The 13,687-nt window shown below is 42.5% G+C and overlaps 2 protein-coding genes across 2 annotated transcripts in view; both read right to left on the bottom strand.

Moving 5' to 3' along the window:
• The window catches only part of LOC138359921 (uncharacterized), a 407,357-nt gene that overhangs the window by 78,444 nt on the left and 315,226 nt on the right, over window positions 1-13,687 (bottom strand). The window lies entirely within an intron of this gene.
• LOC138360014 (uncharacterized) lies at window positions 5,930-13,616 on the bottom strand. The gene is made up of 4 exons (XM_069319911.1): window positions 13,499-13,616; window positions 10,379-10,558; window positions 8,384-8,540; window positions 5,930-6,025 (listed from the first exon to the last, which is right to left on the bottom strand). The coding sequence occupies exons 1-4, from the start codon at window positions 13,586-13,588 to the stop codon at window positions 6,018-6,020; spliced, it is 435 nt and encodes a 144-aa protein (XP_069176012.1). The 5' UTR covers window positions 13,589-13,616; the 3' UTR covers window positions 5,930-6,017.

Genomic DNA, 13,687 nt, shown 5'->3' with positions numbered 1-13,687 from the left:
CCCCCTCCGATCCTCCTTCCCATCCTCTTCCTCCATCTATCGGCTCTCCCCACCGCCTGTCGGTGCGGGCGGATGTCCATCGCTCTCCTAACGGCCGTCGTGTGTGCTTTTGTTCGGGCTTCTCCTGTTGAGACACTGGAATCCGTTGCCCGGTACGTAGTTGCTGGGACACCGGTCTCTTTAAGTCAGAAGCGTAAGCCTGGCTCCTCTCCTTCCTCTTCCCCGGCGGGTAAGAAGGCTTCGCTTTCTTCCTCAGCTCCTCCTTCTGGCTCTGTTGCTCCTTCCCCTCCCGTTTCAGTGCTTGCGCCCCCTGTTCCTGCTATGGAGGTTTCTTTGGCCCCTGCTTCCCTTTCGGTTGCTGCTCTTGCTGGGGTGCGCTCCCCTCTTTCTACTCCCCCTCCTCCTGCTGCTGTCCTTGACGGCTCCTCTCCGTTGTCTCCTCCTCTCCGTTGTCTCCTCCTCTTCCTCCTCCTCCTCCTCCTCCGGACCCTGCCCGCCCACCTCTGATCTGTTCTCCCGTTTCCTTCCCTCCGTCTTTGCTCAGTTTACCCATGCCCCCTAACCCTGACTTTGCTGACCCTGATCCCGACCCTGATATTCTTTAACGTGCTCTGTTGCTCTTTCGCCTTTGTTCCTTCCTTGTTCTCTGTTTTTGTCCTTTCTCTTCTCGTCGTTGTCCATTCTTCAATGGAACGTTCGAGGTTATTACGCCAATTTCCTCGAACTCCAACTTCTGATTTCGCGGTTTTCGCCCCTTTGTGTCTGTCTCCAGGAGCCAATGCTTGGTGCTCGTCCTGGTCGTTTTCGTGGCTATTCCTTTCTCTCCCCCCCCCCCCTTCTAATTCTTCTGCTCTCTTGATTCGGGCTGATGTTCCCTTTGTTCCTTTACTTCTTCCTTCGCCTCTCCATTGTTCTGCTGCTCGTATCTTTGTGGGGAAATGGTACACAGTTTGTTCCATTTATCTCCCCCCGAGTGTCCCGCTCTCTCTTCCTGATTTGAAACACCTCCTGGACTCCTTGCCGGAGCCTGTGCTCCTGCTGGGTGACTTCAATTGTCGTCATTCTCTTTGGGGTGACGTTCTGACGAATACCCGGGGTCGCCTCCTTGAGCCGTTTCTCCTCTCTTCTTCCCTGTCTCTTCTGAATTCTGGTGAGCCCACTCATTTGGACTCTCGGACTCGCACCCTTTCTTGTCTTGATCTTTCTCTCTGCTCTTCTTCTCTTTACTTAGATTTCACGTGGCAGGTTCTTGATGACCTCCATGGAAGTGATCATTTCCCCATCCTTGTTTCCTTTTTCTCTTTTCGCCCTTCCCTCTCTTTCCCTAGGTGGCAGTTTGCTAAGGCAGACTGGACCCTATTTACCCTCAGTGCTGCTCTCCCTGACCTCTCCCTTCTGCCTCTCTCTCGCGCTCTCCTCCTTTTTCATGACGCTGTCTTCAACGCTGCCCTCCGCTCTATTCCTCGCTCTTCCTCTCAGGGTCCACGGAAGTGCGTTCCCTGGTGGAAGGCGGCCTGTGCTCGGGCTGTCCGCTGTAAGCGTGCAGCCTGGAAGAGGCACCGCCGTAGGCAGACGACCGATTCTTTTCTTTTCTTTCGGAAGGCGAGTGCGGTGGCCCGTAGGGCCATCCGTACGGCTAAACGTGAATGTTGGGCATCTTATGTCTCAACAATTACGTCCGAGACCCCTCTGGCCCAGATCTGGAAGCGTATCCGCAAGATAGCGGGTAAGTTCGTTCCCGATGTTTCACCGGTCCTTCACCTCCATGATACTCTTGTGGCGGACCCGTTGCAGGTCGCTTCCGAACTGGGTTCCCACTTTTCTTCTGTTAGCTCTGGTCTTCATCTTCCCCAATCTTTCCTTCTTCGTAAATCTGTCCTTGAGTCTCGTCCTTTAGATTTCTGCACTCATCTTCAGCTTCCCTATAATGATCCCTTCTCTCTCTCTGAACTTCGTTCTGCCCTGGCCCTCTGCGGTTCTACGGCGGCGGGCTCCGATGGTATTCATTATGAGATGCTTCGCCATCTCCCTCCGAGCACGTCTCAGTATTTACTGAGTCTGTATAATCGGATCTGGGAGTCGTCGTCAGTCCCTGAGGACTGGCTCGATGCCGTTGTCCTCCCTGTTCGCAAACCGGGGTCTCTGGGTACTTCCCCTAAGGACTTTCGCCCTATTGCTCTCACAAGTTGTGTCTGCAAACTCTTTGAACGTATGGTTAACGTTCGTCTGATGTGGTTCCTGGAACACCATCACCTCCTCTCCCCTTCTCAATTTGGTTTCCGCAAGTGCCGCAGCACGACAGATGTCCTGGTGAACTTGGAGGTCTATATTCGTACTGCTTTTGCTGCGAAGACCTCCGTTGTTGCCGTCCTTTTTGACCTAGAAAAGGCTTACGACACCACTTGGCGTTATCATATCCTATCTCAACTTCATTCTTTTGGCCTTCGTGGACATCTCCCTCTCTTTCTCCGCAGCTTCCTCTCTCGTCGTTCCTTTCGGGTGCGCCTTGGTACCGCTCTCTCTCCCTCTTTTCAGCAATACGAAGGTGTGCCCCAGGGTAGTGTTCTGAGCACTACTCTTTTTCTTGTTGCCCTCAATGGTCTTCTTTCCTCTCTTCCTTCTGGTGTCTTCTCCGCTCTCTATGTCGATGATCTTACCCTTTGTTGTCAGGGTGATGATTCGCCTCTCCTTCAACGCCGGCTTCAACTTGCAATTGATGCCGTGTCGTCTTGGGCCACAGGTCATGGCTTCAAGTTCTCTACTTCTAAGACTTGTGCCATGACTTTTACGCGGAAACGGGTTGTTCTTCGTCCCTCTTTGTCACTTTATGGTCATCCCCTTGAATACAAAGATTCCGCGAAGCTTTTGGGGTTATTCCTTGACACTCGTTTGTCTTGGTCTCCCCATATCTCTTACCTCCGTGTTGAGTGCTCTAAGGCCCTTACCCTCCTTCGGGTCTTGTCCCATACTTCTTGGGTGGCAGATAGGCGCACTCTCCTTGCTTTACATTCCTCTCTCGTCCTGTCTAAGCTCGATTATGGTTGCCCTGCTTACTCGTCTGCTTCTCCTTCTACTCTTCGCCGTCTTGATGCTTTGCACCATACTGGGTTGCGCCTCAGTTCTGGTGCCTTTCGTTCGACTCCATCCTTAGCTTATATGTTGACACTGGCTTCCTGTCTCTCCTGGACCGCCGTGATCGCTACTGTCTTCGCTATCTTGCGCGGTCCTTGCAACATCCTTCCTCTCGCCTCTGTCGTGCTTTAACTTTTACCCCTCCTGCGGTTCCTGTTCCTCTTCACCACCTCCCTCTTTCTGTCCGGTTATCTCGCCTACAGGATTCTCTCTCCGTTCGTATTTCTGATGTTTCTCCTCGTGTTGTTCCTTCTTTGCCCCCGTGGAGGGTCCCTCTTCCGCGGTTTTGTACTTCCTTGACCCGTATCACTAAAGCTTTTACCCCTCCTACGGTTCTAAAAACGCCTTTTCCTCGAGCACTTTTCTTCTCACTCCCGCTCCGTTTCTGTCTTCACCGATGGGTCTAAGTCAGCGGACGTGTTGGCTACTCTGTTTGTTTTTCCTGATCGCACTTATATGTGTCGCTTGCCTCCGGAGACTAGCATCTTTACAGCGGAACTTTATGCTATTCTCTTTGCTCTTCGTCTCCTGCTTTCTCGTTGTCAGTCTTCCTTTGTGGTTGTTGTTGACTCTCGTAGTGCCCTCATGGCTCTCGGGTCCTTTAATCCGGTTCATCCAGTGGTTGTCGAGATCCAGCATTGGCTGTTTCTCGTTCACAGTAAATTTAAGTCGGTTGAGTTTTGTTGGGTTCCCAGCCATATTGGTGTGTCTTTAAATGAGCGTGCGGATGCTGCCGCTAAGGAAGCTGTCCGCTCTTGTCCCATCTCTCGTAAAGGCATTCCGTATTCCGACTTTTACCCGGTTATCCATTCCTCAGTCCTTACCCGTTGGCAGGCTTCTTGGTTGTCTGTTACTGGTAACAAGCTACGTACTCTTAAATGTTGTGTTTCTTCGTGGCCGTCCTCCTTCCACCGTAACCGGCGGTGGGAAACAGCTCTGGCGAGGTTGCGTATTGGCCATACTCGCTTAACCCATGGTCACTTGATGGAGCGCCGCCCTGCTCCTTATTGTCCTAGTTGCATTGTTCCTCTTACGGTCGTGCATGTCCTTCTTGAATGTCCTGACTTCCAGGACGAGCGTGTGTTTTGCTTTCCGACCGCCCCTCGCGGTCACCTGTCCCTCGATAGAAATTCTTGGTGACTCGGATACTTTTGATATCGTTTGCCTTATGCGTTTTTTGTTCTCGTATTGGCATCCTTGGTGATATTTAGCGCCCTCTGATTATTTTGCGTATTTGATGGTGCTACATAGCCTTCCCAGTTTGGTGCCTTCTTTTGATAATTACTTACTTACCCAAGCCCGGCATGAAACTAGGCTCTACTTGTGATAACTTGGTCCAACAGGCTGTTGCTTGCAGCTGCCCATAGGTCCATATATCCACAACAGCCCAGTTGGTCCAGTACTTCTTGCAAGAACTTTTCTAATTTGTTCTTAAAGTAGTCCACCTTTGTTCCAGCACAGTACCATACAGATTCATGAGTTTTTGTCAAGTACAATGGATTCATGTGATAAATATTATGGTAAAGTAAAATTTGACAGTAGTGAATGCCCCACCATAAGATCTTAGTCAGAGACATCACTTGAGTTTTGTTGTGTGCCTCCCACATGCTATTCATACACTAATCTTATGTGACTGTCAATCAAGTCGATACAGCCTCCCACTGTCTACTCTGTACAGCAGCAGCAGAAGTGTAAAGAGCAAAAAGTACCACATTTAGAGCTATATACATCACAGATTTGCTCAAAGTCAATCACAAATTTACCCCTTTCTCAATTTCATCAGGTTGAAAAGCATTGGCTCTTGAGTAAGAAACAAAAAAGCTGTGTAATAGTGAAAAGGTTTAACATTTTAAATAAAAAACTATATACAAGCTGTAAATATCTCTTTCATTCATTCATTATAGTACAGTATTACATGTATTATATAGCATCAAAGAAACAACCACACTGCAGCACAACCCTGAAATCATTCGTAACCAAAATAAAACAATTCATAATTACAGTATTTTAATTTAAATTGCCTAAATTATAAATCTTTGCGAAAATTACACAACTGTGCTCACCCACAGAAGCAGAGATCAATCAATAAACATTCAAATCATCAGAAACTTCTGAACATGGTCCCAATTTAGTACACACTAAAGTTCATTCAACGGACGTCTGTGCAACAAGAGGCTACAAGCCATCACCAAGCACTAAATGTCTTCAAGAGAACGTTTGATATAAAATTATAAATTACAAACCCTATATAGTACTGCAAGCCATCATGTGTATCAAGTAATGAAGGCTTATTTTAATGAATAAGAGACAATAAGCCTTAGATTTAATGTGCAAATCTTTTGAGCAAATTAGGTTTACAACTGTTACAATTTTAGGACTACAGAATTTGCCAATATTTTGTATATCCCACTAATTCATCAGAATAATGACCATTTCAATCTAAAAATTAATATTAAGAATTATTCCAATGCTTTTAACAGCATTTATAATTTTAAAGCCTTAACTTGCTTTAGGTTTGGGTGGTTTCAAAAATCCAATTTTTCGTAGATGTCTAACAATAAAAGGAGTGGCGGTAAGTGTTATAGCTATACGTGCTGGAGCAAACACCTTATGCACAGCATATGCCACTACAAATGTGGCAGCCCCTGCTGCTCTCACAGTGTTCAAATCTACGGCACTTCTACACTGTTAGCACTACCAGCTACTTCAGCGGCAACAGCCTCTGCCACGTCTCCCCGTTGAAGACTTTCTGTGGCTGCAACCTCGCCAAGAGGTTCCTCTGGTGCAGCTGCATGGAGCCGAAGTTTCACAACCCACAGCAGCAGCAGCTCCCTCGGTCACCCTTCCTATGTTGATGCCTAAACTCTTTATCAACCCCGTCATATCTACTCCACTGAAAATAAAGAAAATAAATTAAATAAACAGGTCCAATATTAAGGTCAAGACTAGTACAAACAGCTGCCACCCAGCCTAGCTCCACCGTTAACATGTTCTAACACAATAGATTTTGCACGAAAGGCAGACTAAGTCTATGCTTTGAAGTATGGAGTACAAGGAAAAAAATGGAGAAAATACTGTACATCAAGTATATTAAGAATTTTAATTCATTCTAAATTCTGCTGTTGTAGCCTGTCAGAAATATTACACACAATCTTGTACACAATGTATTTTATATAGCACTAAGCAGCAGTGTGCCAGTGGAACCACACTGAACCAACAACTCGGCTAACAGACTATTTTAAAGTAGATGGTGAACAAGTGGTTTTACTGATGCTATACATAGAATCTTTTTTTTTTTACCAATATCTTTACAAACTGAAATAAAATCAAATTCTTTAGCTTCACTTCATAACATTACACTAAAATTCAACCAATGTGTGTGTCACCCATAAGGATTCCTTTTACACAATGCCACATGTCATCAAAATGTATCAGGAAGAGCTCAAAAGTAGTACAGTACTGTACTCTGAGAAGCCTGAAGATAACTGTTCATGGTTGTAACTGAATGCATCGAGCCTGAACAAAGTCTTCTCATTCCAAGCATAAAACAAAAGGAAATGCACAAAAGCATCTCCTGATAAAACAAGCCAAGACCAGAAAGCTAGTAAACGTACTTGCCTGAAAGTTTGAACAATGTACTAATGAAAAAACTAACCATCTAAAGAGGCACGAATCTGAATTGTCCACGACGAAGGACAGGCACGTTATCAAATGCCCAAGTGGGCATCAACAGCACACAGCAATGATTTGCTTTTTTAAAAAGGCTGCCAAGCTTCAAAGACAACTAGAAAAATCTAGCCAAAAATCAAGATGTAGCTCTACCAAAGCAATTATATATGATGCAATGGTGTTGAGCATAAATTGCTGAGCCATGTAAAGAAATAAAAATAAGGAACATGGGAGCTGGCACACACCGAAATCAGGAGCCAGGGCTGAACTGGCCATAAGAAAGTAAGGTTGTCCCTGGATGAAACCAAAGCTGAAGGTGGCTAACAAATTTTATTAATGGAGAAATAAAAATTGAGGGGTAAAGCTAAGCCATAGTGGCACCACCAAGGTGCCATTATAGGATGTAGTAACAGTCAGAATAAGCCACTTGACCAGACAAGGCCATAAGAAAAAATAAGCAAAGGAACAAATAATGTACTTAGAGAGAGAGAGAGAGAGAGAGAGACCTATGAAAACATACTCCCCTATAGTACTGTGAATCAATTTGGCCAAGAAACAACACTAGGATCAGAAAACTGCCCAGGAAGCCATAAGATACAGACACCCAAAATCCTAAGCGAGGAGAAAGACAAGGAAGGGAACCAAGTTGGGACACCAAGGAGGGCCAAGAGAAGAATCTGGAACAAGAAAACTTAACGTGACACCCATTGGTACATAGTCAATCCAAGATGATGCACAGCACCGTCCTCATGGAATGGGGATACACAGACTGGGGCGCGCACACACTTGCATGCACAAATTTGCAGTCTCGTTCAAATTCCAACAGATCCACACTGAATACTAAAGTCAAATGGTTACTAAAATAAGGTTTCTACCACCAACACAAGCCAAGATTCAAAAGAGGTCATCCAGTAATGCACACGACACGCAACAAATGGGAACAGAGGGGAGGACCAAATTATAAGAGGCCAGAAGAGAACCTATGTCCAGTGCCCAACACCACAATACTAGGGACATAGGAAAAAAAGAAGGCGAGATGGGAAGGAAGGCACCAGCAGAGAGCCAGCCAGTGAAAGAAAACACAAAACTTGCAGAAATGCAGGAGAAAAAAAAAAAGTAACGAGAGTTTCCAAGATGCACTATAAAGCACCAGAACACAGTAAAATGCCATGAAAGCCTACTGCCCAGGAAGAGCACTACACAGTTCCAAGGTGCTGCTACACATTGCAAAGCAACAGGACATACTACCTGCAGCACAGTTTTGGAGGTTTGTAATGTGCTTCACCCTTTTTGTCAAGCACCGAAATGAAAAACTGTCTGCAAGATAAATCTCGTGCCCTTCACCGAAGAAGATGAGGCCTGGGTGCAAAGGCAATCTCTCACCTCAACATATGGGTACACAGAACAGGGGTACACACATTGTTAGTACACGAAGAAAACCGTCGACTGTTTAAATAGTCTATTCTACTGTTGCCACACACAGTCTCCAGACCTCTATAATCAAGTCCACTCAGTTTTAACAGAGCAACACGCTTCACGAGGGATCCGAGTCCCAAACTGCCAAAGGTTATGAGGGCAGTACCTGGGTTTTTCTTCAAGATGATGGTAGAGTGGTGGTGGTCGAGGAGGTCACCAGAGACATACTTGTCATCCTGGGCCCACTGACCACCAAGCATGTTTAGATGAACTGGGGCCTTCCCTGAAATTCCATAAGGCTTGGGGACATTTGCTTGCATCACCTGAAAAGATAAAAAAAATTAATTAAACCAGAATGAAAATACAGTTTTCTCTATGCAGGCGATGAGTCACAATAACGTGGCTAAAGTATGTTGACCAGACCACACAATAGAAGGTGAAGGGACGACGACGTTTCGGTCCGTCCTGGACCATTCTCAAGTCTATTGTGATGAGGGAAGGTGGTGAAGGAAACGTTTTAACAAACATGACCTAACGTAAGCTTACCCTTCCATTTATCTTTCTCTTTCCTTTTTCTGTCCCATGTTTTCTCTTACGATCCCTTTCTCATTCCTATTCCTATCCCCTTTATTACACATTACCTTTCATAACTTTTACCTTTCTTTTTCTTCCTCTAAGATTTTCTTCTCACCTCTCTCTCGCCTATTTATTGCCTTTGCCTCATCACAATCGCTTTGAGAATGGTGCGGGACGGACCAAAACGTCGTCATCCCTTCACTTTCTATTGTTTGGTCAACAAGTATTTCATGCTTCATTCAAGTGGTGAATGGATGCAAAGTAGTGGTTGGAAAGTGGGGGTGTGCAAGGCTTAAAAGGCAATGTGGATGTCTTGGTGGGTGTGTTCAGAGACAAGTTTGTTCCTCTCAAATGCCTTGTGGGCATCGAGTCATACATAGAGGTGAAGGGAAGGTGATAAACTGGAGTGATTTGATTATGTGAAGAAAGAAGTGTATGAAGTGAAATATGCACGAGAAGCTAGAGAAATTTTTGTGGGTCAAGATCAATATGCAATGTGCAAAATTTGTGCAAGTGGGAGTATTCCAACCAGAACCAGTGTGAAACAAGTGTCTATATTTAAGTTAAGAGATGGTAAAAGACAAATAATAATTAGGTAAAATATTAAATAATGTAAGGGAAAATCACCATTTAACATTATTGGGAACAGAAACCCGTTTGACTTGTGTAAAAGTCCATATAACCCTACTAACATATCCCAGAATGCAACCTCCAACACTAATTCCCAAAATGAGCCCAAACACCACACTGCCAAGGAATCGAACCCAGGACCAATTTTGCAGGCTAACTGCATTTTATTTTTTTGTGACACATTTCTGGATTCATCATATGCACATTTTTAGGTTAAGTATCACTATACTTAACCATTTATACTTAATGTTTCACTCAAGTATAAATAATTACCCTTGGGCATTTCATATCACCAGTATGAAAACCTTAGTTTAATTGTATTTTTTATTTTCCTGAGCTTACATTTTGCCACTCAGAATATCTGTTACACTATGCTCTCAAAGGTCACAAGAATTGTGTAGCAAGCGATATGCAGTTCACCTGCTCATCATTCCATTACATCATATAGATAATGGATACCCACTATGTAGTTTTTATAACCTAAATTAGCATGGCTCATTAGCTAAACTAAAGTACAATAAATGTACATGAACATTTATGAATATTAAATTAAAAAAAATGTTAAACCAGTACCACCCAAATCTTTTGACTCGTCTGCATCCAAATAGGTCTTTTCCCAAAGGCATTTGCATATGCCTGGTTGTGGTGTACCAAAGTAATACAAGGATATTCACATTTAAGGAAATGAGGAGTGGTGCCCAATTTACCATGTAGTATTCATCCTTTAAATATTTTTGAATTTTAAATAACTTATTAAAAAACAAAAAAAGCTTCACAGAGATGCCTTACTGCATCATTATGTTGTGTATAACTTTCTTAACTTTCCCAAAAATAAACTTTCAAACAAGGACTCTTCAAATATAAATACTTACTACATGGTTCAGTTCTATGTGGTGTCTAAGGAATGATTATTATATACAATAAGGATCTTACTTTAGGTATAAATCAAACTCACCGAAGACAAAGAAACTGTGATGCGTGCATCATAAACATCAACGTGAGAGTCAACAGGCAGTGTTCCACGGTTGTAGGCACTCTGTGACCCTTGGTTGCCCATGAACCCTGAGCTAAACAAGCTGCCCACTTGGTTCAACTGTGAAGAAACATCTCTGTTGCGACGAGGAGAGAAACGTGCCTGCAAAAGAGAAAAAAATTACCAAATACCTGTACTTTTATTCAATTACAGCACAGCACAGTTCCTATGTTATTCATAAACCTATTTTTCCCCCCTCTCCTACAATTTATTGCTGAATAATAAAATTATCAGAAAGCATATACCTTTCCATATGGGAAAATTACCCTTGAACCTAGGGCTTTGACCTGCCTGGGCACAAAAATTGCAGTAGGCATTTTCAGTCCTCGTTAAATGCAAAGGAAATAAGTTTAAAACCATGAGAATGGAAGGTTAAAAGTTAAGCGAGAAAAATGTTCAATGTGCAAGGTTCATATGAGAATAAAAAGTGGAAGTATTAAAGCAGGAGTAAGAGAATTAGAGGAGTAAGGAGAGAGTTGGCTTTCTAATGAAAAAGTAACCTGAAGAATTAAATGGCAACTAATACTGTAGTTGTCAAACTAATACAAGCTTCATGGGCTTTGTAGGTATGTGAATGAAATTTTAGTGATTGGTCATTAGGTTTGCTCAAGTGAAAAACAAAGACTTTATGATACTTTGGAATGCTAGGCTTGCATTATACCAAAACGTTACAATAATTATTATTACTTTTGACATTTACTCTAGTTAAGTGGGACTAGGCCTCAAGTGACATGATTGGTATACAAATAAACAATGACTGTTGTACAGTAATTAAATGTTATATATTACAAATCAAATTTTCAGGCATTAGGAAATGCACAACAAGAATGGGGACAGACAGGAGGTACTAAATTACAGACCAGTGTCAATAACAAGTAAATATAAAGTGCTGGAGACTAATCGAGAAGAGAATAGTGAGCACCTGGAAAGACTAAACTTTTAGTAACAAAATGTCAGCATGGACTGAGGAGGAGGAAGTCATGCCTAGCAAACCTGATTGAATTTGAAATCTACCCAGGAAAGATGTAATCTGGGTAGAATGCATTTTCCTAAACTGTCAAAAGCATTCGATGTTGTTCCACACAAAAGACTGGCGTAAAAGATGGAAATGTCAGCTGGGGTAATTGGAAGGCACTAAACAAAGTAAGGGAGTACCTGAAGGACAGAAGGCAAAACGTCAAGAGGCAAGGTCTCCAGCAGGAGGAATATAATAAGTAGGATCCCCAAGGCTTGGTCCTGGGACCACTACTGTCCTTAACTTGTATTAATGAGCTACCCAAGAGTGTGTGTGCTCATATATGCTGCTATTTGCAGATTCTGTAAAGCTAATGAGGAATGTAATAATAGAGAACTGCAAAATGTTGCAGGACCTTTACAAACTCCAGGAGTGGGAAAACATACTGGTAGTTGATGGAGTTCAATCCACTAAGTGTAAGGTAATGAGGATGGGGAAAAGGAGAAAAGACCAGAAGATGTTTATAACCATAAATGGGAAGCAACTACAGGAATTCGAGTAAGATTTGAGAGAGGATATCATTTGAGTCCAACAATATCACCAGAGGCACACAAAGCAACCCGTTCTCGCAAATTTAATAAGTCAATATTGACTTATTAAATATGTGCATAGGTGACATACTTAACATAATAGATACCCTTAAAAAGATTCATAGAAAACACCGACCTTACCTAACCTTGTTAGTATCTTAAGATAAGCATCTTATTGCTTCGTAATTACAATTATTACTTAACCTATACCTATTATAGGTTAGGTAATAATTGTAATTACGAAGCAATAAGATGCTTATCTTAAGATACTAACAAGGTTAGGTAAGGTCGGTGTTTTCTATGAATCTTTTTAAGGGTTTCTATTATGTTTAGTATATCACCTATGCACGTAGTTAATAAGTCAATATTTACTTTACGAATTTGCGAGAACGGGTTGCACAAAGGTAGGGTGGTTTTGGTAGCATATGGGATGCTGGTGAACACTAGTAAGTAGCTTAGAAACCTAAATCAGGACTATTTCAAAGCAATCTACACAGCTTTTGCTGCTGGAATATGCAGCATTGGCCTGAAATACACACCTTGTCAAATAAAACTAAAATTTAAAAAGTGCCAAGGTTTGCAAAAGATTAGTTCCAGAGCCAAGATGCTTAAGCTAGAATATGTTAAAGGAGCTTTACCTCATAACCCAGGAGGACAAAAGAAACAGAGGAGATATGATCACAACATACAAGATACTGAAGGGAATAAACAAGGTGAACAATGATAGCCACTTTAAATTGAGAAAAAATAGGACAAGGTAATTATGTAATTACCAGGAGAAAGTACCAAGCCTTTCTAACTATACATTAGAGGACAAGTTTAAGCTGGTAAACAAAAATAAAAAGTGCATGAAAATACTCATACAGGTTGTCAACAAGTGAAATGCACAGAGAGAAGATGAAGTGGAAGCCACCTCCATCCACAACTTTAACAGCAGATTCGACAAAGAATGCGATTGTCAGAATTGTTCAACTATAATGCAACAAGTACAGCACAACAAGGCTAGTAGGCAGGGCATCCCCTTTGTAGCCAGAGAGCCAAACACTGATAGGCAAGCACAAATGTACTTTATGTTGTGAAGTGATACACGGGTATAAAAAGGCCAATAGGGTGTGTTCCTGTGCAAAGATGCATTTTAAATTACATACAGAACAACCCCAATTACCAAGTCAATCTGTACCTTCAAATGTTCAATGTGAAAATTGGGTGGTTACCGGGCATATTTTTATATATTCTCGATTCAATAAACTTCAATTCAAATATCTTTCATTTAGAAATGTGCATTTTGGAGAAGAAATTCAGTAGGTGGATTATTTTATAAAGTTCTCAACAATATTATAAAATCATACATGGCTGAAAGAAACTAGCCAATCTTTTATACTATTAACTATTGTAATCCTTTTTATAGGGTAGTCTTTATAAATACAGTACTTCTCACATCTGTCGAGTTAATTGAATGACACCCTTAAATTCTACCATGTCTTCAACATACTGTACCTTTTCCGACGCCTGAAGCTCCTCTACGTTTGCTGGCATGGGTATGTGTGATGGTTGAAAACTGGTCATTCCACTCGCTGCCTGATGCATCTTTTGCTGTGGTGGTTGCTGCTGTTGTTCTGGTAAAGGAAATCTTCAATGTTACATCCCACTAGATGTATAGACACTCATTCTTTGCACAAACATTTA

Source organism: Procambarus clarkii, chromosome 94, assembly GCF_040958095.1.
Source record: "Procambarus clarkii isolate CNS0578487 chromosome 94, FALCON_Pclarkii_2.0, whole genome shotgun sequence".
NCBI classification, from domain to species: domain Eukaryota; kingdom Metazoa; phylum Arthropoda; class Malacostraca; order Decapoda; family Cambaridae; genus Procambarus; species Procambarus clarkii.
The sequence above is the reverse complement of the archived record's forward strand: the minus strand, read 5'-3'. Positions and strand labels throughout refer to the sequence as shown.